Source organism: Drosophila virilis, chromosome 4 (genome assembly GCF_030788295.1).
Source record: "Drosophila virilis strain 15010-1051.87 chromosome 4, Dvir_AGI_RSII-ME, whole genome shotgun sequence".
Taxonomy (NCBI): domain Eukaryota; kingdom Metazoa; phylum Arthropoda; class Insecta; order Diptera; family Drosophilidae; genus Drosophila; species Drosophila virilis.
In genome coordinates this window covers 19,607,008-19,630,748 of record NC_091546.1, presented here as the reverse complement: position 1 = coordinate 19,630,748, position 23,741 = coordinate 19,607,008, and the positions used below count along the sequence as shown (strand labels likewise).

At 39.5% G+C, this 23,741-nt stretch overlaps 1 protein-coding gene and 1 long non-coding RNA gene across 11 annotated transcripts in view; one reads left to right on the top strand and one right to left on the bottom strand.

Annotated features, from left to right (window-relative positions):
• DIP-theta (Dpr-interacting protein theta) overlaps positions 1 to 23,741 on the bottom strand; it is a 58,064-nt gene that overhangs the window by 4,247 nt on the left and 30,076 nt on the right. For 6 of the 8 annotated variants that reach the window (XM_070208931.1, XM_070208932.1, XM_015172534.3 and 3 more), the window contains 9 exons: positions 19,180 to 19,277; positions 17,812 to 17,957; positions 17,134 to 17,195; positions 12,275 to 12,433; positions 9,878 to 10,006; positions 8,714 to 8,848; positions 6,581 to 6,730; positions 5,632 to 5,718; positions 4,586 to 4,819 (listed from right to left, as the gene is read on the bottom strand). In XM_070208931.1, coding sequence (XP_070065032.1) covers positions 4,586 to 4,819; positions 5,632 to 5,718; positions 6,581 to 6,730; positions 8,714 to 8,848; positions 9,878 to 10,006; positions 12,275 to 12,433; positions 17,134 to 17,195; positions 17,812 to 17,957; positions 19,180 to 19,277 — 1,200 coding nt within the window. The remainder of the gene's footprint in view (positions 1 to 4,585; positions 4,820 to 5,631; positions 5,719 to 6,580; positions 6,731 to 8,713; positions 8,849 to 9,877; positions 10,007 to 12,274; positions 12,434 to 17,133; positions 17,196 to 17,811; positions 17,958 to 19,179; positions 19,278 to 23,741) is intronic. The other 2 variants (XM_070208934.1, XM_032437623.2) reach the window with 1 other exon arrangement.
• Positions 1 to 23,741, top strand: part of LOC138911201 (uncharacterized) — a 54,561-nt gene that overhangs the window by 30,096 nt on the left and 724 nt on the right. Inside the window, exons 1-2 of one of the 3 annotated variants that reach the window (XR_011416597.1) lie at positions 20,488 to 21,030; positions 22,552 to 22,873. This is a non-coding gene — a long non-coding RNA (uncharacterized lncRNA). Of the gene's footprint in view, positions 1 to 18,364; positions 19,624 to 20,487; positions 21,120 to 22,551; positions 22,874 to 23,741 lie in introns of those variants that run through there. The other 2 variants (XR_011416595.1, XR_011416596.1) reach the window with 2 other exon arrangements.

Below are 23,741 nucleotides of genomic sequence, written 5' to 3'. Positions count from 1 at the left end.
CTTTTATTTTTGTAACGGAAGTGAGCAAATTGCTTTGCACCGGGTCGCAAAATTTATTTGTATGTCTTTTGGCTTTTATTTTTCTATAAGCAGCTTTTCCCCCCAACACCACCTCCAACCCCTTTGACGGACCGCCTGCTGCTTGGCTGTGGGTTGTTTTGCTGGCGTCTGCAAACATTTCCATGTGTGAAAGAACGAGCTTCGTCCTGGTCTTGCAACGTGTTTGTTCTGCTCCTGTCCTGCGACGTCCTCGATGTCCGTGCTGGTCTACATGTGCGCGGGTGTGTTAGTATTTATGTGTGTGTGTGTGCGTGTGTGTGTGTGTGAATGTCTGGCTGATTTTTATTGACGCTTGAGCATGTGTTTATGTCCGTCTGTGTGTGTGTGTGTTTGTGAAAATCCCAGCGGTGTCTTTAAAGCGCTTAACCATAAAGAAAAACGAAGCGAAACGCTGCCGGGTCGAATATTGTTTTTCTTTATTTTCTTCTCACACAGCTTTTATAGGCTGACAACTACTTGAAACTAAACTTTAAGTAATTTCTGCATAATTCTGTCCATGCCACCGCCCCTGGGGTGCAATCCAACCAAGCTGTGGCAAGTTCAGCTAATAGAAATAAACGCAATACTTTTGCTTCATATATTTTTGATTCTAGACTTGCTCGAAAGTATTATTGAAATAATTAGTTATTGATTATTGGGTATTGAGTATTGAGTATTGAGTATTGAGTATTGAGTATTGAGTATTGAGTATTGAGTATTGAGTATTGAGTATTGAGTATTGAGTATTGAGTATTGAGTATTTAGTATTGAGTATTGAGTATTGAGTATTGAGTATTGAGTATTGAGTATTGAGTATTGAGTATTGAGTATTGAGTATTGAGTATTGAGTATTGAGTATTGAGTATTGAGTATTCAGGATTGAGTATTATTGAGCTTTTAAAGAGGATTGGTCGAGTAATTCTTATAATTAAATATTATGATTTAGATAAACTTGAACATTTAAATGATTCCTTATGTGCTGTCTTTATTCCTATAAGACAATAATACGATTCGAAGCGGTATTCTGCTAATTTTAGCAACTCTTCTAACGAGCCTGTTCTCTTTTAAATTATGCCTTTCGAATGGGTAACAGAAATCGCTGCATACTTTCAGGGACATGCCCACAAGCGCTTTGACGCGCTCCATTAGCGTCCTTCAAATTGACACCCTTTCGTGCAAATGCAACCATCCGGACCCGATTCACACCTCAATTGTTGCGCCTGTTGCACTAAATAACAGAAAAAAAAATAAAAAGTACAGAGCAGAGGCCCTGCAGCAGCCGGCACTTGAGACTCACTTGAGTGGCGAATGGGGCGTATGCGTTACATTTCGGTTTTTATTGTTTTTCTCTTTGGCTTCTTTTTTACTTTAGAGTGTGGCAATGCATTTAACGCCATGTGGCAGAAACAGTTACACTTTTGGTGGCTTGCAGCTGCAAAAAATAAAAAGGAAGCTAAAGGCACGCGATGCCACTTCCCATGGCACGCATGTTGCATGCCCCCGCTGCTGTCTGTTGCATTTCATTTACTTTATCATTTCTCACTCTGCTGCGGCAAATTATAAGCAAATTATTGCGGCTCGCTGAATGCAAGTAATCATTCTGGAGTCGCAGTAGTCAGTCGCAGTCTGGAGTCGGAGTCGGAGTCGGCGTCCAAGTCGGAGCAGGAGCTGGAGCCGCCTTTCAGTCGCATTTCCGGCGCGTGTTGCGCTTGGTTTTTGTTTTTTTTTTTTTTCTTTTTATGACATTTCCTTGTAATTTGGGTCATATTGTTGCCCGTTGGCCGTTGGCAAATTAAAAATGAAAGCGACAGCGACCACTGCAGCAGCAGCTTTTGTGGTTGATTGCAACATTTTTTAATGACTGTTTAAGTGCGCATCCAAAATGCAATTGCAGCATTTCATTTTTGTTTTCGGTTGCAAAGATCTGCAGAACGCAGTCCGGTTAAAATGGCATCTACAACATTTTGGGCAGCGTGTAATTAAACTTAATTGTTGCGCTGTCTAAACTGAATTGTATTTAACTGAATTTGTCACAAATTCTTTTACCAGATTTTCAATTCATTTGTAAAACTCGCGGATAATTACAAAATGTTGCTTTGCAGTATTAGGAAAATTTAAGTAATAGGTTAGGCCCCTTTAATTTATTTAACTTAGCAGCGAATTAAGAAGACAATATATTTAAATAAATAATATATATAATGGAGAAAATACGCTTACAATATATTAAATAAGCAGAGAGTAAAGCACATACAGGAGCATATTTGTGCATGCCATGTCTCAAAGCGTATTAAATCTTTATCTTGTACAAACAATTTTTTAATTGTTTTTGTATTTATTTAAGCAACATTCCAGTGCTAAGAGTCTTCCTTTTTATAAAATTCAATAGTGGATTCTAATTAATTAAAAATAATAAATCAAAATTGTGCTGAATATAATTTAAATATTTACTGCCCTTTGAAATCCACTTAAAAACTTATTTTTAATGCAAATTTGATTAAAACTAATTGAAAATATAATTTGCATACTAAATTTCCATATTCAAGCAAATATGGGCGCGCAGCCTTATAAGGCATCTTCTCATCTAACTTCTCTATGTTCTCTTATTCTCTCATTTGCCGCGCAAAACTTGTTTCGCCTTAAAGTTGGCGAGTCCAGGAAAAAAAAAGGAACAAGTCGCGACATATGCAAAGCTCAGCAGCGATAAGCGCATACCCATTGCCCCCGCTTCGCTCTTCGCTCTTTCCCACCCGCTATTCAGAACTCTCTCTCTCTCTTTCTATCTCTTGTTTTCTCTTCCTCGCTCGGGCGCGATATGTGCAACATCTAGCAGGTAATAAATCTAACTGTAAACGCAGCGCTTACGACTTTGCATGCCAGGCTTGAAAGTTGTCGTCATTGCAGCACACCCCCCCCCCCCTCCTCCTCCTTCTCCACCACCTTCACCCATTACCAGGCATAACAGCGCCTCAATCTTTCACTCCCCCCCCCCCCCTTGCGCCATGCTGCCTTCAGCGTAAAACGCAACATTTTCGCTGTCGTTTGCCAAAAATTGTTGTAGCCAGAGGCGTAGCAAGACGCGGCTGTGTTGGAAGGGGGCTTCGGTTTAGTTGGGGCTTGGGCTAGCCCTTCGTCTTGACGCCTTGTGTGCAATTTGTCTGCAATTTTTATGGTGCGTCCACCCAACCCCACCCCTCGCCGACATTACTATCTATCGCGCTCGTCCTCTCATATTCAATTTGTTCGATTTGATTTTTTCTTTCGCCCTATCGAGTGCATTTTATTTTAGTCAAACGCGTATGCAGAAATTTTCCCACTACAACTCGGCGCCTGTAAAGTTTTATGCATTGCCACGCTGCCCCTCTCTCTTTGCCCCTCTCATCCGTACAGGATATGGATATTGTCGTCGATTGAAAGCAGGGCCAGAGTTGGCTGGAAATTGGTATCGGGCTTGAAGCTGGGGCTGGGGGCGGGCGTTGTGTAAAATTTTATGTTTATTGATTGGCAGGCACTGTGACTAACCAACGAGGCGACACTTTGACTTTTACATAATGCAACTGAAGCATCTGCAGCGTTGCCAGACCGTCTTTTAAGTATTTTGGAAACTCTCTCACAGAAAGTCTCATTTCTTGAAAGAAAAACTAAAATAAATCGAAGTAATATCAAAAGTATATATTTGCAGAATTTAAAATATATTGTGCTCCTTCGGAAACTGAAAAAATACCCTCCACCTCCGACATTTAGGCTGTAATTACTGAGTTTGTTCAGGACATCTTGAGAAACGGAAGAGGGTTTTTATGTGATAAAGTCATCCTCTAAGCACCCAACGCAATTCAATAAAAAACTGCAAAATCGCTCATAAAAATGTTTGTTTATGAAGCGCTTAAAAAACGTTCTCACTTTAATCGCAGGACTGGGCTGCGTTTGCTTCAGTGTGTTTGAACACCTCAAGGATCTCATATATATAACGAGATATGTGCCCGTTTATATTTATGATGATTGTACATTATGATGAGCCGCATTAGCAGCATATTACACAAGAAACTTTGGCTGGCGCTGAGCTGGAGAATTGTTGGCAGCAGGGTTCGAGAGTTATTTCCGCCCCAGGATACCGAATTGCATGCTAGAAAGTCATATTTTCATTGGCAGTCGGACAGTTGGACAAAATGCCAGAGGAACAGTGATATAGAGAGAGGCAAGGAGAGTGGCGAGCGGCGGGGAGGGCGAGTGCTGGCCATATGCCTGGGCTAAATATTTTTCATGAGCTGAGCCAAAGTATCTGTATCTAACAAGTGTTGACGGGCGGGACAGAGCCCTTAAGCCCGGCTGAAGTCGTTATGATTTGTCATAAACATAAAATAAATGGCCAAATATTTATGGTCTGTGCTGTGTCATGAGAAGCTCAAACACACACACTCACTGTTGGCCAATAAAAATATTGGCCCAAGGGTAGAAAACAACTTGAAGTGTCTTGCGATGCGTTGACTTGCTACCAAGCTGCTGTCAAGGGGTTTGCTTGGCACCCCCCTGTCACCCCTTCCTCACTCACCAAGATGCTGCTGCTGCTGATGATGATCTCGGCCACGCTGTGTGCCCGGCGAGTGATGATCCTGTGTGTTCCACAAGCTCGACGTGGCGCCCATGTAAACATTGTTCAGTGTGGCCGGCGGCGGCTGATCCAAGGACTTGGCCTTGGTCCGCTGCGATTTGTTGTTGCCCAGCTGATTGTTGTGATTGTAGGGATTATTGCTGTTCGCATTGCTGTTGCTGCTATAACGTTGCTCTGTGGATCGAAGAGGATGAGTTCATAGCTTGAATAACTGCTGCAAAGTCCTGTCTATTCGAGAGTGTGGCCTTATATCACAGGACAGGTTTTTTTTAAACGATTATTCCACACGCTTTAGTGAACAGTTGGTGAAAAACAATTTCTGGAAACGGATGCCTGGAGCTCAATTAAAAGCTCGTTGAAAAGTTATGGGAAACCCGATGGGATTTTTTTTCTTGTAAAATCTGTCCTTAGATTGTCGTCACAATATTTACATCAAAAATGTATTTATGCAAGTTTTCTTGAAATTATTCATTAGTATTTCGTTTATTTTTTAATTTTTTGGATTAATCTACTTTTAGACTGTAAAAGCTTTTATTTATCCATGTCGCATAAATTTGGAGCAATATTCTAACTATACTTATTTAGAAAAATCTATGCAAGATCTAAATAATAAATTTGATTGTTAAGGCAATATAATTTATTGCCTTCTCACAAACTAAATTTAAATTCCATCAAATTTGAAATTTTACTTGATTAAATTTATTATTCGATATTTGTTTAAATTCCTTTAATAAATCTATAGAAAATGGAATTATTTTGTTATTAATCGTTTTTGTTTATAATTTAATTTCACTTTAGTCCTGGGCGAGATTATTACTTAATAAGCATGATAAGTTTTCATATTACTTAACCGTTGAATATATTTTTGTTTACATTTAAAATTGTCTTTTTGTTTTTGTTAGCAATAGACCATCAAAACTATCGAGTGGCAGCACTCTCGATATATTTGCAGCAGTATTAATTATATTAATTTAATAGAAACTTACCCTTGTTGTACTTGACTATAACAACGGGCACCGTGTTAATCGAAACAGTTGGTGCCATAGTTGTTATTGTTGTTGTTTGTGGAATGTCTGTGGAAGTAGAAAGAAATAGATTCAGTTAACAAGTGTGAGGGAAAAAAGGATTCATAATTAAGTCGATGTAGGTATAAATTACCGACATTTTCGACCAAGAACCGAAGCTTTAAACTTATCAGTCGCCTTGAATTGAATTGAAATATATTCTTTTTATTGACTAATTTGTTTTAAGTCTCGAATTGAGCTTCTCTTTTCTGCCTGCCCCTGCAAGCTTACCATGCTTGAATAATATTCCTAGTCAAAAACTAGCTTCTTGAATTGAGCCGAGGCATTGGTTCTAACCGTGAACCTTTCTTGTTGGCCTCGCAGCTTTTATTGGAAGTCTTGTGTGCTAGCTAACCGTGCCATAATATTATTTTAGCCAAATTTGGGTATTAACGAAGCCAATTTGGCCAGTAATATTGTGAATAAATGATAAATCGTTCATTGTGCTTAACAAATAAGTATTTATTATCCATGCAGCAGGCTAACACGAAAATGTGCTGCAGCGCGAAGTCTGAGACGTGGTGTCTGTGGCAGCTATGCCAGCTAATAAATCAATCACTGAGACTGCGGAACGGGCTTGACCTGGGTCAAAGGGCAGCAAAAGTTTCGGCCCAATAACTGAGTATCTATTATGCACGCATTGTTTTTGGTGCCAGCAGTCATTGGCCTAAATTAATTAAATGCTACAGTCGAGTGGGTGGAGCTCCAAATAGTTGGGACCTAATTGCCGTTGGCCGTCTGACTTATGCCCATTGTTAGACACAGTTTTGCAATAACATTTACATTTACTTTTATGGCCATGGTAATGGATGTAGTTATGTGTCTTGCCGTTGTTGTTGTTGTTGTTGTTGTTGTTGCGTGGAATACTTACGATACAGCTTGATCGCACCATCTGTGTCGCCCAGCGAGTTCTTGGCCACACAGCGATAGGCTCCAAAGTCTGAAATGTCAACGTCGTAGATGGTTAGACGCATGGTTATTTTATAACCCGATTCAAACGTTTCCGGCACAAAGCGTTCACCTGCGAGTAACAGAAAGAGAGCAAGAGAGATAGACAGATAGAGAGTGACAGATAAATACGTTTAGTAATTGCTTCAGGTACATGATGTGTGTGGGCGGCGCAACAAACTCATATATAACCGCAATGAAATTTAACCCGTTTTGCCACAGTCCTGCAGTCAGTCAGTTAGTCAGCTAGTCAGTCGGTCATTTTGTCTTTGCCAAGTCAACAGTCTTGTAAACTGACACACACACACACTTCCATTTTGAGCTCGAAATACGTGTGTTTGCCCAGCTCGTTTGTCCTTTGTCTGGCCTTGTGCCTGGCTAAAGTAATTTGGCTTACGAAAAAATAAAATGAAGAAAAAGCAACTTTTACCTGGACTTGTTGTCATCTTGGATAACCTTGTCTTCAGTCCCAGCCCCCCCCACTGTCAAATGCTTCATTTTAATTTATACAAGAACAACTCTGCCCCCCTCCCCCCTTTCCCACACCAAGCCCCCCTCTGCCTACCCGCTCGAGACACCCCACGGAGTTGCTTTGCCAGGTTTTGATTTACGTTTGATGTCGGTTAGATTTAGTAGTTGGCACTAAGCCCGGCATTTCACTTTGTCTAACAGTTCTCAGGCAAGTAACTGGCAAATCCGTAGCTAATTGTTATGCATGGCAGCTAAGCAACTGATTAGTTTAGTAAAATCCTTTCCAAATGGTTTAAACACACTGATTTTTTGCTCCTGTTGTTGTTGATTAAAACCAAAATTGGTTTGCAGATTTAATGTTTAAGATACTCAAACTGTGATTCAGGCCAAATTACAAATTTGCTTAAGAATCTAAACAATAGCTTAATCATGTGACTAACAAGCGGAGAGGTCGCTGATTCAACTTTGCGGCTAGAACAATAATATTTAAGTGGGCTTAAATTGTTTAATATTATTTCTTAGGTCTATAGCGATGAAAGCTGAGTGCGCATATGAAATTTTAAAGAAATAATATTCACTAAAGTAGTTTAGCTGAAAACTTTTGTTGACGGATCTGCTATCGCATATATTTTCGCCCTGGCAGCCTATTCTCATAAGCTTCTTAAAGTTAGCACTCCGGCTGCCGCGAACTGCCAAAAGCAACCCTTTTATGTGCTTCTGAAATCCAACGCACTTCCACAAAGAAAATGAAAATGAAAAAAAAAAACTCCATTAAAAACTCACGACTGGTGGACAGTTGCCGGCTACTGAAACTGCTTTTGACTTGAGGTCATTTTCAATCACTTTTTCCATTTTGTGTCACGGCGCAACTTGAAAACAACATGAGCAAAAAAAAAAAAAAAATAAATGAGAAAAAGAAGAAAAGCTGAGTAAAACAGAAAAAAAAAAACTGTCTGTATATTTGTGACTTTTTCACTGAGCTCTTAGCTCCAGCTACAGCACCAGCCAAAGGTCTGCTGGAACGCCAGGGCAGGCCGGCCCAGGGACGAGGGCAAGTGCAGGCTGCGGTTACGAGTGGTGCGTCCCTTGTTGGTTTTTTTGTCCATCAGTTTTTTGTCATGCACTTCATTTGCCGTGCAAGATGAGTGGGCGTTTGAGTGAATGAATGGATGAATGGTTGGTTGGTTGGTTGCTTGGTTGGATCGTTGGATGGTCAGTTTTTTAATGGCCGCAGGAAATTAAGTTGAAATTGTGCCTAAGGGTCTGAGAGCAATCATAGCAGCTGCAGGCGCTGCATTAAATTAATTACATTTATTGGGATACAAGTCGGAGTCATTCTTTCAAAGTAACTTACAACTTATTTTGCAATATGTTAAAAAAGAGTTTGAGCCAAGAAGCCAACTCAAATCAAGAATTCTATAATGTAAGAAGCTTTCCATATGATGAACTCCTGAATAGATGCATGCCAATCAATATCAAAAGAATGCTTGAAAGCTTTAAGATTTTCCCATTGTTGTGGCTCATCACAAAAATGATTTAAGCTTTCTTATTGCGTAGAATTGTTTGAGAACTTTGATTTACTTACCCGGCACGATAATTGTATCATTCTTCATCCAATAATTAATGGACTTGGGATACGCTTCCGATTGGCATTCCAGTGAAATATTTTGTGCCAAAGCAGCGCCAACTAATTGATTCTGTATCCAAATCATGGGCGGAACTGAAATACCCAATAAAAGCAGAAAGGTGAGTGGAACAGTGACTAAGCGAGAGAGAAAGAGAGAGCGCGAACTGTTAAGTATAATAAGGGAATGTAATTGTAATGGCAGCTCAGGTATGTGGCTTAAATGAATGCCATGGCATATCCACATGGATAGTTGCTGTGGCAAGCGAGTGCGAAAAAAAAGCATTCGCACTTATATAAAATTCCGTTTGTTATTGTTGCGCGCTCGCAGTTTGTTGCGGTTGCCTTTTATTTATCCAACTAATTGCTTTTTAATTTTTATTAGAAGCCGCAGCGAGCAAAGCGAACCCGAACGCGGGTGAGAGATAGAGCTGGGATAAGTTAAGTAGCTTGCCAGGAGGATAAATGGTTAACCCCAAATCTCTGGCAAGCTTAGCTTTGTGCGCGCCAGTTGGAATTTATGCTGCAGCCAGGCGCTAATATGCAGCACGCTTTACGGCGCAGCTAACAGTAAAGTTGCCCGTCAAATTGTTGAGCAACTTAAATTTTTATTTAATTAGCAGTCGCTGCAGCAGCAGCTGCAGCAGGAGACGGGCGCGGATCGGGGCAGGGCAATGCAAAAGTGCGCTAAAAATGCTAACTAGCTGGGGCGCACTTAATTATTTACTTTATGCATGGCACCTAAAAGTATGCGGCAGACAGACAAAGTGCCAAAGGGCGAGGCAGACACAGCTAGAGCTAGAAAGGGTAACAGAGCGGAGTTTGCCCTGCTCTCGGGCCATATTAAAATGCACAGCATATTTTGCTATGGTGCGATTTTTGAAGTGGCGCTTTGTATGCCCCACAGTCTGTTCCGGCTGCTGCTCCAGTAGTCTGGTGCACATTGCTCATACGCCACCGACACAGACGCAGACACAGACACAGCAGCAGGAGCAGGAGCAGGAGCAGACGCCATGCGGTGCTCTAGCGCAAAACTATAAATATTTAAATATGCAGAATTGATATGCCCGCCCCAGTCAAGAGTACGCAATCCCCCATGTCCCCAACCATTCCCCACATACTTACAATGCACAATGAGCATGACACGTTTGCTGACTGTTGGCGGGATGCCATTGGAGGCAATGCAGAGATAGGCGCCCATATTCAAGCGATTCACTTTGCCAATGGTCAGAAACGAGCCATTGTATGCGATGGCTGTTAATCCAAAGAAACAGAAACAGAAAGAGAGAGAGAGGGAGAGAGAGGAGAAATATAAGTCGGTTAATTATGTTATTAAGCAAATTTGTTGAGCAAACAATTGCGGCACACACAGATATTCACACACTCACAGCCAATTGTATGCAGCTGCCTGTTGATATTCAATTTCCACAATATTTTACCAGCTTGCATATTGAACTGAAATGCTGACTCTATCTATAATTATTTATTTATTAATTAATTAATAATTGCAATACATTTGTACTGCTGCCCTCAAGTGGAAAATTTATTTAAGAAAATGCATTTGTCTAAAATCTTAAGTAATTAAATATTTGAAGGCCCATTAACAATTATTCACCCATAGGTAAATATATCTTTACGCTTGACAGTTTATTCACAACACACTCAAACTATTCAAATTGATTTATGAAATGCGAATACAATTTTCAGAGTTGCGCATATTTGTTTTAAACATTCGGTTTTAGCAACATTTCGACATTTTGCAAACTATTCTTTAATACTGATTTAATTTGTATTTATAAATTTAATTTAAAATAATTATTATATTATTAATTATGCTGCAAACAAGTTGAAAATCCATTTGGGAACTTTAACAAATGTATAAAATAACTAAATATCTTTAGGCAAGTGCTTATAACGAATACTCCCGCATGCCTATTTGAGTATATTCACAGCACCTCTAACTATTCAAATTGATTCATATTCACTGGTTTATTGTCACAGTAACTGTGCAAATGTCAAATGCTGCAAGTGCAGCATTATGTGGCATCATGCCAATTACAAATTCTCATGCTGTTGTGTTGCTGCCAAGGTAATTCACAGTGTCATTGCCTCGAGTCCTTGTTTTTGATCCTCTCACCTAACTCCAGTTAAACTTATGCGTATGCCCTGCCCATTGCTGCACATTGGCATTTTATTTCCATCTCGTTTGTGACGAAGTCCAATTTGTGCCACCCGGCGGTCCGATTTATCGATTTGCCAAGTGGCCAGGCTGTAATGAATGTTGCATTTGCCCAGCCAACTGACAGCACCCAAAGCCACAGTCGTTGTGGTTATGAATTTGTGGATTTGAGTTTTCGGTTCGGAATTCGTTGCCCCTCAGCCGATTCAAGTAATGCACCTGTCATACGTTGGCAAACATTATCGCTGCCACATTGTTGGCTGGCCTCAATAAAGTCAATGGACTATGTGATCAATAACTTGAGGCTTGATAAACATCAATCGAGTAGTTGGACAATATTTCAACTACACTGTCCAACACACCAACGACTGCATAAAGTTATTGGTCTTGATTAATGCAGTCTTTGGCACTGATATTTAGCTCTCAGATTACTTATTTAAGTTCCTTATATTGCGAAGATATTTCTATTTAATCCAAAATTGTATATATTGAGCAGGGAATAGTTTTTGATTTAAATAACTAAATAAATATAATAAATATGAAAAAAATAAATAATCGAGCTATGAAATTAAAGATAATATCTCTAGACGAGATACTTCGAATTGCCGCCAAGTATTTTGTCTTGAAAAAAATTATAAAATAAGGATTATTAGCCTCTTCAAACCTGTTAAAAAATTGCTTTTCAGTCAATTTAAATTTAACTGAACATTTATTTAAATTTTTAAATGGGCTATTTTCTTTTGATTATAGTCCTTGGCTATATTCTGGCTAGCATTCAAAGTTCGCATTCTCGTTGTTTATTAAATAAGGAACTTAACTTTTTAGCATTCGCAGTCAAATCATGTTTGAAACTAGGCTTAATTACATTTAATTACATAAATATGCAGGCAGTTAATCCTGTAATCAAGAACAGCCCACTTATATTTAGTTTTGTTAAGCCTTTCATTTTGCTTTAAGCTCTGAAACACACCCGACTACAAATCCTCATTTTCCTGGTAACAATAGCACACTTTCCTCTGAGCTCAAGTCACGAATATTGCGTTAATTATGCTGAGGCGTTCGTTTTTATTGAGTGTGCATGAGAGAGTTCGCTTAACTCGAGCTTCAGGCTAATTAAACGAACTTAAGTTAACTTTAAAGCGCGCTCTCATGTAACTCAAACACGCAGATATTGTCCGCATCTTTGCTCAACTTCGACATTGTGGCAAATAATTTACATGCTGACCCGCAGAATCCGCGCCAGAGTCCATTTGTCATGCATGCAGCGTGCAAATGCAAACACACAAGTTCACACACACTCACTCACACATTGTGGCAGCACACTCACATTTGCATACACTTACCCTCGGCTCCATTGGGCAGGGGTATCAGTTCGCCACCTTCGCGTCGCCAGGTTATCGTCGGCGTTGGCGAACCGGTTGCAGCACATTTTAGGGTTACGTTTGAGCCCTCGCGTATGACCATATCGGTGCTGGTGGGATAGTCCAGTATGTCTGGCGGCACTGTGCGGACAAAGAGACACACACACACAACCACACACACACAGGCACATAGTTATGGCAACAGTTACAGGCGACATATTATTCATACGCCGCGTGGGCCGTGCAACGATGCGAAGCGGCAATAAAATGGGCATGAGCAGGTACGCGAATTGTTCGCCAGGTGTCAGCAGTTGGACAGCAGCAGCAGTTGTTATTGTTGTTGTTGACATTTTTGGTTGGTTGGTTAGTTAGTTGGTTGGTTTACAGTTGTTGTCAGCGGGACATGTGTGTGTGAAAAAAAAAGAAATAAAGAAATTTTTGTTGAGTGGCTTTATTTTCAGCAGGCTTTTAACAAATTTGTTGCTGCTGACTATTTAGCTAGCATTATAATTGATTTTTGTAAATATTTAAATATGCAAATATTTAGTTTGTTGAATAATAAAAAAACATTTTTTTTTATAAATATTTCGGCATAACAACTTGCACTTTCAATCAATTTAAAAATCGATAAAAAATACTAGTTTTTTGTATTTAAATTGATTCGAATTGTTTGCGGTAATTAGCGCAACTTAAAACAGCAGATCGTATTACAGTTTTGTCACAAATTGTATTGAAATATCAAAGAGCCCAGTTATTATATATTCTCTATAAAGTATATATTCTCAGTCCATTTTCGATTCCCATTTCGTTTATTTTTATACTCAATATTCCATTTCTACGCAAATTTGTATATTAAAGTCTACTCCAGGAACTATAGCTTAATTTACTTGCATGCTCTTAATTGGCCAATTTACTTTGAATCTGCAGTTTATTTAATAAAAGAAAAGCCTAGAAAATAAAGTAAACCTTAATATAATACACACCAGCAAGTAGGTATTTGTGCAATTAAATTCTCGTGCGGCTACTTCAACAAGTTTTTATGCACTCAAAGCCATCAAATAAGGTATACGGGGCACAGGTCTCATGCATATCCTACAAGGACACGTCGCTTGTGCCCATTTTTTGACATTTACATGCAGCGAGAGCTATCTGCCAGCTAACAGAGACTGGACCTGGACCTGGACCTGGACCCGGACCCGGACCCGGGCCCGGACCTGTCGCCTGTTGTGCGTGCCAGTCTCTGGTGTTGCTTGGCAATTAATTATAATTTCACGCTTGACAATTTTTCACTCGCCCAAAAGCAGCAAGAGAGTCAGACAGAGGTAGAGATAGAAGAGGGAGGGCCTGAGGTAGACAAAGGGGAAAGAGTCTGTTCTACTGACCACTTAATGAGGTCCCTCTACTGCCTTCCCCCACGCCTCAGTGTTGCCAAACAAAATGTGCATTTAATAAGTGGAGCATTCAAAACCAGCTGGTTATATGTACGTAATATCTAGAGATGTAGGGAAATTTTGCTCGTATATATTGCAAAGACAGCTTTCAAGAAATTATTGACGGCGTTTATTGTGGCTATTGCCTTGCTCCCCAACACATCCCCGCTCCCACCTTTGGCAAAACCAAAGGCAAACAGAGCTGGAAGTATGACGCACAACATTAACACATTGAAACTTAAAAGTCTTCGTGTAAACAATGATGGGCATGTTTAACAAAATGTAGGTTTTTTTTTCTGTTTTCACTTCACAAGCACACATTACGTATACGTCATGTTGTACAAGTCGAGTAGGCACAGCGCCTGTTGACTTGGCCGTAATAGGCTCAGCCATGACGCATGCCTCAAATCACAAAGGGAAGAAGGAGAATGAAAAAGAGTGAGCCAAGGTGTGGGATAAACGCTTTTTATCGCTGTGCTCAGTGGTTGGATAAGTTAAGAAATGTACTCAAACGTGCTGAAAGATAAAAATTAATTTCAAATGCGCTGAAATTAAGCGTTAATGCTATAAAAGCATTGATAGGAAACATTTATATAGCTATTAGAAAATATAAAATGCGCCATTTCGATAGAAAATTTTAAACAAAACAGCCCTTCCTTCGACTTTATATTATTTATGTATTTTATATTCATAAATTTTATAAATCATTTAATTTATAAATATTTCTTAGATATGTTTTGTTATGTTATTCGAGAAATATGTAAGGAATAAATTATTTAAATTTAAGCAATAATATAATGTATATTTATATAATTTATGTATATTTAATGTATATGGATTTAGTATATTGAATTATTTAATTAAGTTAGTTATATTATATATCATGAAATTAGCATAATTTAAGCAGATAAACCTTAAAGGAATATGCCTCTTTAAGTAATTATTTTTTTAAATAAGCCCGTCTCAACTAGACATTTCATGGAGATTAGAATGTTGGGGGAGACAGCTGTTGGTGCACAAAGAGCGCGAACATCTTTTGCTTTTCAGTTGTAAATTCTCTGCATTAAAATGCCATTTTTCAAAACATTTTCCACTATGCACTGAGTCAACAAATCCAGTTTCGACGCCACCCAACGTCGTTTTGACACTTTCCCAGCTTTTCCACTAGAATGCGCCCACTTGGCAACGCGACCCGCACACTGCCCCACTGGGGCACAATCAGGCAATGGTCAACGCCCGCCACTGTCATGCATCAAAGCTGAAACCGAAAATGGACAACAAATTTCTCGTCCATAAAAATTGTGGACACATTTTTCCTTTGCAATCGCGTCCTTTTGATTTTATTTCAAGATTTTTTTTCTGCCCGCGTTTATTTGTCAATGCAGTTAGCTTTTTCATTCTATTTTATTTTTTATTTTTTTGGCTTTTTGTTGCTGCTGATTGTTTTTATATGAAAGCCAGCCAGGCATTGAATTATTTATTCGAAACAATATATTTTGCCCCAATTGATGTTTTGCTTATGGTGTTAAAGGCATTCATTGTCTGAACTAAGCCGTATGCTTCATGCCTCTGTGGCTGGCTCTTGGCTATTTTTGTGCGCGAGATTCTTTTAGTTATGCATTTTATTTGATTTGCATGCCATATACATAAATATGTATGTATGTTTGTCTGGCAGCAAGAATATATGAAAAATTCACACGCATTTCTATTGCCAGAATAAATTTTCCATAGCTATTTTTAGATACCTAACTCGTTTGGGCTAAATTGCTAAATTTGAGTGCATATTTCGATTTAGTTTGTGGCGCAAAACAAAAAGCTCTTGACAATTTTTAAATTAATTTGTTTTGATTGTTATATACATTTTTGTGCTTGATTTTTGATTTATTTCGCGGATTTCGAATTGTTTTTTATTTAATTGTATGCGCGGCAAGCTGAAAAGTATGCAACATAAAGTCGCGCAATTTGTCAGTGGTAGGAAAAGCTGGCCACTGGCCTTAAAGAGGTTTTCCGCTCTGATTTCAGAGTTAGTTCTTCATGGTTGTAAAGCGTTTTTGCACTGCACGAAAGTGTTTGTAGGCGCATATTGTGCATATTGCTGAGCAGGCATACACATTTGGGGCAGTGTAGGCGGCCGTAATGAATTTCGACATCAATGAAAACACAATCAACCAAAGTGGTTACTTACGACCGTAGTAAAATGCCGCGGTTTTGGGGCTGAAAATGAGAATGTGCCGGCGAGCGGCCAACTTGAAGCCGGAACCGAGCCAAACCAAAAACCGTACCAAGCCTTGGGGGCGGCATATTCATTTAAAATCTGTCTGGGGTCCGACGCTGGGCTTGTCTCCTCTGAGGTTTTTGTACGCCAGCTGAATAATTAACGTGGGCGCACGGACATGGAAATGAACACACATAGCGGCAGCTGCGTGGCGCCGGGGCGCAGGGGCGCGCGGACGCATCGAGGCGCAGCGAGGCGCACGTAGCATGTAAATTGTTTCATTACCTTACACTTTGGCTGACCAGGTGCTCTCTAGCTGTTCATTGTCTCAATCCAGCTAAAAAATAGAGAGAGAGCGAAACTAATGTGCTGGCTAAGTGAAAAGTAAGCCAGCTTTAAAAACGACCCCATGCTCAGCTTAAAGAGCTGGCTAACTCAATTAGCCAATAGTTTTCAGCGAGTAGAGAGAGAGAGCTCGCAAACAAACGCCCCTCGAAACACAGTTGCCAGCCGCAGCAATTAGACTCAATCGCCAGTTGTTAGAGAAGTTGTGCACAACTTTTCCGGCCCGATTGAAACACCTAAATAGACCATTTGCCACTTGCCACCTACCATTCGCCACTTGGCTGAGCAATTAGCGCAATTTGTTAAAAAAAAAAAAAAAAAACTATCAGCTGCAAAATGAAGTACAAATCGTGGGCGTCAGTCGATCGACTCGCTGACCGCCCAGCCGCAGCCAAGACAAATTACAATCCGTTTCAGACTCACACTCGCTTGAAAAAGTTAATTTACGCGTAATTGTGCTGCAATTGCAAAAGCTATATGGGTTTTTGTTTTGAGAAAGCAGAGTACAATAAACAAACGTTTACATAAGAAGAAAAAGCCAGCACACACAAGTAAATACCCTTGCGGACCTGCGGCTGTTATAGGAAAGATTTTCTTAGAACCTATTGTTCATAATGAAGCCATTTTTTATCTAACTGAAAGAAGTTGGCCGAGTCAAAAGCCCATCAATTTCCCCATTCGCGCTTATGCAAATTTTCTAATTAAAATATTAATAGTCGCAAATTGCACATTTCGTGACAAAACTGTAATACTCTCCGCAAAGGGTATGAAAACAACTTAACTAGCTGCTTTGGGCTGCAGTTGAAAAACGTAAATTACACACAGAAATTTATTTTATTTTGTTTACCCACCGACAACATCCAAATAGCCGACTTGACTTTTCATCGGATCCGTGTTTATTTGGCACATGTACCTGCGGGTTGTAAATATTTTCATGTGAGGCGATTTTCCTTATCTAGGGCTTATGTTGTAAAATGAAACAAGAACTAAACCTTAGAAGCGCAATAAGAAAGCATGCGTGAGCGCATTTTATGGCAAAAGGCCAGCGTAAATATGAAATAAACATAATCGTAAAGACCATTCTGTTGTGAAAATAAAAGCTAGAAATTTCCAAGCAGTGCACGGTGAAAGTTAACTAAAAAAGCGTTCAAATTCAAAAAAAAAAAATCATAAAAATTCAAAAATCAATATTTTATATGGTATATATAAAAAGGCAAATAATTATTTAAGCCAAACTAAACGAAAAATTATAATTATTAAAATGGAAAGTAAACAAATATTCAAATATCAGAAATAAAAATAAAAAAAAAAAAAAAAATACATAGAAATTCTCAACATTTAATTATTAGAGAAATAAAAATATATAAATTTCTATATTGTATTTAAAATAACGAACACAACACATCTAACAAAATTTCTACAAAATTATAGTTTGATATAATATATCTTTTAATGCTAAATAGATGAAATAGTTGTGCTCGTCAATATTAAAGCACAGTTATATTGTTTGATAGGTTTTTATACAGTACCATCCTTTGTCGGACTCCTTAACATCACGTATACGCAATATCCAAGCACGTTTCTCGGCATGAGTAATGCTCATGCGATGATTTTTGGTTATGACGTGATTTTGTATCGTTAAAATCGTTTGTGTATCGACACGTAGCCACGCAATCTGCACAAAGGAAATATTGTTGAAAACAGAAAGGAAAATAGCATTTAGTTTACTTTCGGCTTACTTATGTGTGTGTACAAATTATAAAACTAAAGCGCTCGACAATTCGGGCACAATGTTAATGTTGTGCTAGCGTGGCTCGAGCTCATTTATTAGCCCAAAGACACAAAATGTCGCCAAAAGGCGGCCAACGTTTTGGCTAATGTGTAAAAGTTTAGGAGCTGCTGTAGGAACTGCATACAGCCCTTACAGTTTGTCAGGCTGAGGGGAGGTTCAAGAATTTAGCTGCAAGTCTTTTTCATTTAATTTACATAGGGACAAGTTCTGAACTGGGCATGGTTATACATATTGAATACCGAAAATCACTTAAAAATTAAATAAAATTTATTGATTGTTTCATTTTTCAGTGAATTAAACAACTCAATTTACACACACACACACACATAAGAAAGGGCGCCTCAAATTATAAGGTAGAGAAATTGTTGTCTACTTTACATATGGTGAGACATCAATTCACTAGCTTTCAATTTGTACGCCCAAATGCAACGGAACCATTTTGGAGGAACATCATATTTAGAATAAGCCACATGATAGGCAGCACATTTAGCATTTGAATGCCGGACTGCTCAACGATATCATCAAGGAACCGAAGGGAGATTATCAATTTGTTGCGTGCGCTTTCACCAGGTCCATTTACCTTGCCATTTACCGAAACTGGGCCTAAAAGCTGACTAACACAAATTTGTGGCCGACCGTTTGCCATTTTCGTTTCGGCAATTCATTGGGCCGCCTTTTTTTTTTGTTGTGGCCCTCACCCAGCGGGTCACGAAATCAAAGTGGCGCCCAAGGGGCCTGAAACGTGCCCAGTTGCCGGCGAGGGAGCGTAACTGGAACCGAAAACAAACAAACAAACAAAAAAAAAAAAGAACCCTTACAAAAAGGGTCAACACAAACGGCGCACGCATTATGCGTTTAACGAGAGGACACGCACACGGACTAAGAGTTTTTGAGGCGTGGCACCTGAAACTATGCCACGTTTTATTTGATGAAGTGTAAACTGTTTGAAATGACAGCGCGCCGCCAGCAATTTCCATTAGGCGCAACACCTTGCGATGGGTGCCGCTCTTCTAATTGTGCCCGCTTTTCCAAACTAGCAGCAGCAACACGCCCACTGCCCACTGCAAACCATATTGAAAGATACTCGAGTGTAGCACGGATTTACCTTGTACGTTTGCAGATTGTCGACAACGCATTGGAGCACAGCCTCTCGGCCGACCGGCACGGTGACATTCTGCAGGAGTTCTCCAAACTTGGGCAGATCTGTAAGGTGAACAAAGAAATTGGAGTTAATGTACGGATGGGCATAAACAACAATCTAATCTGAAACAAGGTACATATCAGAGTGTTTCTTAAATTTGATTATTGAAACCTCTGTATATACCTTTCATTGGATTAAACTGATAAGCACATGTTTCAAAAGTTTTCATATTGAAAATACATTAAGTTTAACTTATCTTAGAATAGGGGAGCTTAACTTTGTATGAACATTTAAGCTAAGAGCCTCAATTCTTAGATAATGCGACTAACAACTGCATTAAAACAATCAAAAATTCGTGAGAGCTGCATACACACACACACTACGCTGGAGATGTCGCCTTGCCCACAGGTAAGATCGAACTAAGCCAACAGCTGCTTTGAGCTGCTTTTATACGATAACATCAAGAAGAGCACCATGACTGTACTCTTTACAGCTGCCTAACAGCAAGAGTACTGATCTTAACATAACATTTTCACTGCTGGCGCTCCTTACAGCTGCTTAACAGCAACAGTGTTCGCAGTGCTCATCTCCAGTGTTCAGCTGCTTAACAGCAACAAAAGCTGCACTTACATTTACCTCTGTTAGTAATACGAGCGCGTCATAATAGTTAAGTTTTTCGTTGCGACCAAGAGAACAGATATAAATGTATAATTTTGCAAGCGTGTTTGTGTGTGTGCGATTGCTTACAATAAACCTACTCTCCGTGTTTCTGTACAATTCGCTCTCAGTTCTGATAAATCAGACACCGTTGAGTGCCTTTCGTAATCGTCAGTTTTGTGTCTCCGCCCGCCTTGCGCTCACACACACACACAAGCATGCATGTTTCGTGCTTGTGCGTTATCTATTTATGCACGCGTGTGTTTGATTGAGGGCTATCTGCATATCAATCCGTCTCGCTCGCTCTGCTTATCGGCGGCTGCTCAATTTTTTGTCTGCTTTGCGCACTCGCAAATTAATATTTATTGAAACCCAGTAGTAAATTGCAATGTTAAGCAGGCTGAAATATTTGCCCAGCTACAGTTTGTTAAATGCAATTCCGTTTTTATCTTGAAGTATTACTGCCGCGATTGGCATCATATAGCTTCAGTTAATGAGAATATAAAGGGCAGTTAATTTATAAATATTTTTAAATATTTATTTAATTAAATATTTTGTACGAATAATAATATTTAAACATCTTTGAGCAGCTGTCCAGCAACTCCAGTAACTTCTTAAACAGTTCAATTGGCTACTGGGTTTAAACTCTCAGAGAACCAAGTTGCGAGTGCGCAAAGCAGATGAAAAAATGGGCGCACAGAAAGTTAGCTATCGACCGCAAGAGGAATTATTGTATGCCAGAGTTCGGGTAGATAACTCATGAGCAAATGCATGAGAGCATAAGTAGATAACGCATAAGTAAACACACACATAAACATATGCAGAGGGTAATGCAAAATACCATATGTGCATACATTTGGGTATATTCTGAGCGTCGCGCTCACACCAATATTTGTTGTTGCTTATGTGGGAATTCATCTTGTGAGAATTTTTTGCTTTTTTTCGGTGTGCTGTTTGCTCTGTCCGCTGTGCGGGTTAGTTCGAATCTGGTAGTCATCGAGACAAGTTGAAATCTCAAAATAATACAGCTAGTTGTAGCATTTTATTAAAAAGAACGACAAATTTGTGTTGTGCAACCAAGTCTTTTACGCGAATTCGCGCTAACCCGGCATCACTTTTCGGCTCATCTCTTGCTCAATTTTTGGAAGCAACTACAAAGTAAACCTTGAGAGATGCACGCGCATTACGTGCATAGATGGAAGTTACGTTTGCTTGACATACGTGAAAGTCGTGCCTGTGTCGTTAAAGTAAAGTCAACTTTTATTAAAGTTTGCCTAAAACAATAAAATGAGCTACATATAATACAAATAATATATTCTAATGGGTTTCCGCCCAACTGAAAACATGGCAGGCACTGAAAATTGAGACTAACCGACCGTCATTTTAGCTCACTTTAAGACTTATTAACTTATATTATGTTTAGTTATCTTGTGCCAACCTCTCGATACCGATGCCAGCTCCGTCATTGCGAGTTAACGTAAATTACCAGGCGCACATCATCGCCAGCCGTCGATTGTTTTGATCTTCAAAATAAAGTGGCGACATGCTAACATAGCAAAGTAAAGCAAGGCGAAGATAAAAACATATGTCTACATACATATATTCTCTTTATTGCAACAACAACGTAGAGGCGTGAATGTGCGTGGGTGCCAAAATAGGAGAAGAATTACAGTAATTGCCCATTAGGCAAGGCGAACATGCGCGAGACAGAGACAAACGTATGCGCAAGTGACAAGGGAGATCAAAATGGAACCTTATCTCTGTGCACATCGTATTCCGTTTGTTCGCATTTACAATTTAATTATTCAAGCGCCGTTTTCTGTCTACCTGTTCTGCATTGCTGCTCGCCTGGTATTCCAGCCGAATTTTTATTCCAATCTGGAGACCCAGCTGCCAGTCGGTCGCAATGGAATTTGGCGGACTTTAAATCAAAATATTCATTATTATAGCGAACGTATACGGGCGAGTACTCAAATTCCTTGCTATTCCCGAACTCGGCCGTATCATTGAAAGTCCTGTCGTGTCCTGTGTCAAACATCTTCCACATACAAGAACTTAAAGCTGGTCCAAGCATATTGAAGTTGTCCTTATGGATTCCGAGATGTCAAGGGATGTGTGTTTCCTAAAGCACGGCGGCTAAAAATTGATCGTCTTGGATTCTTAGATGACCCCCTAATATTTTGATGTACCTCGATTTGCTTGATCCCCACGAATCTAACGCAACCTTTGCTTTAAAAATCCGCGTGGATATGCCCGAGTTATAAGCAGTCAAAAATTAAAATTTAACTTGACCAGCCAACGTGCCCCTTTCGGGTATGCAACGTTTTTTTTTTGTCGGCAGGTCATGTGAAATTTTCATTTTCGATTGCTTATAACTCGGCCAAATCTTTACGGATTTTCAAAGTACTTGTACTTTTAGGTTTGTTAGGAAGAAGCGCATCGACCTGCATCAAAATTTTGGGGGGTCATCTAACCATCCAGGACTTGGTAATTTTTAGTCGCGGCCCGCAAGGAAATGAGCGTCAGACACAAAATCGAAACTGGAAGGACGATTTTAATGTACTTTGGCAAGTTGGTGGACCTGGTCAACACAACTTTTCTGACACAGGATACGTCAGGATATTTAAGGATATAGTCGAGTTATAGTCTTTTTATTATATACTGTTCCATTTCTCTCAGCTATTTGAAGGACTATCGTCCTTCCTGCCGTATATTCTAAAATGTGAGGATGAGAACTATCTACTGGCCAAAGGATATGCCCATAGTACTTCAAATGGCGAAGTTAGTCCTTAAATTATCCGACAGATATAGAGGAAAATTTGTATATCGACTCCAGGAAATCCTTGAATACCAATCGATGGACCTGCTCCCCACGAGCTCAAAAATGTGTATCCTTTCGATATCCTTGGAGCCGCACTCGAGCTATAGCCGTCAAAAGAATGTCCTGTTCCGAAAAATAAGCACATATTGGAAACTTCAAAGTTGATGTTCATGTCCTTTGGTAAGCTGATGGTCCTCATATTCCAAATTAAAAATATAAAATAAGGACGAAAGTAAACAAGCAGTTGAGATATAAGGTCCTGGTTGTACCAACAAATAAGCATATAGCTTGGCCATATCCTTGCACATACTGCCAAGTCCTGAGTCAAACGAATTGCATTAACTAAGACTACACACTGGCCAACGGACGTCCAAATCGTCCTTGTGGTTCTCAATATATAAAGGGTTGTGTTTTCAGGCCTAGCGCATAGCGATAAATTTTACCAAGTCCAAGATTCTTAGATGACGTCATAATATTTGAATGCGGATCGATTCAGTCGATCCCCACAATCCCGACGCACCATGTCCTTTGAAAATCTTCAAGGATCTGGCAGAGTTATGGCTATTTTTCTAAAAAGGATACTTTTACAAAACTGCCCGTAGCTTGGGCATTTTAAGGACTTTCGACATGTCCTTTGGCCCACAGACTGTCCTTGCCTTGCCCATCCAGAAAATATAATAAAAAGGACGAAGGTCCTTCAAACAGCCAAGATTAAGGGATATACGTTTTGTACATGAAAATGGCCCTATCACAACATTGTCCTTGCAGATCCTGTCAAGTCCTGTGTCAAACGATTTGTATTGGCTAGGACTACAAACTGGCCAAAGGACATCCGAATCGTCCCTGTGGTTTCAGAGATATGGCTAATTTTCTAAAAAGGACATTCTTTTTATGGCCATATCTTGGTCATATCCTTGAGGATACCCGAAGGATATACCTTTCTGAAGTCGTGGGGAGCAGGACTATCGATTAGCATTCAAGGATTTCCAGAATTCGACAAAAAATTTCACGAAAAATTTTCACAGGGGTTTAGTCAGAAAATTGCCAA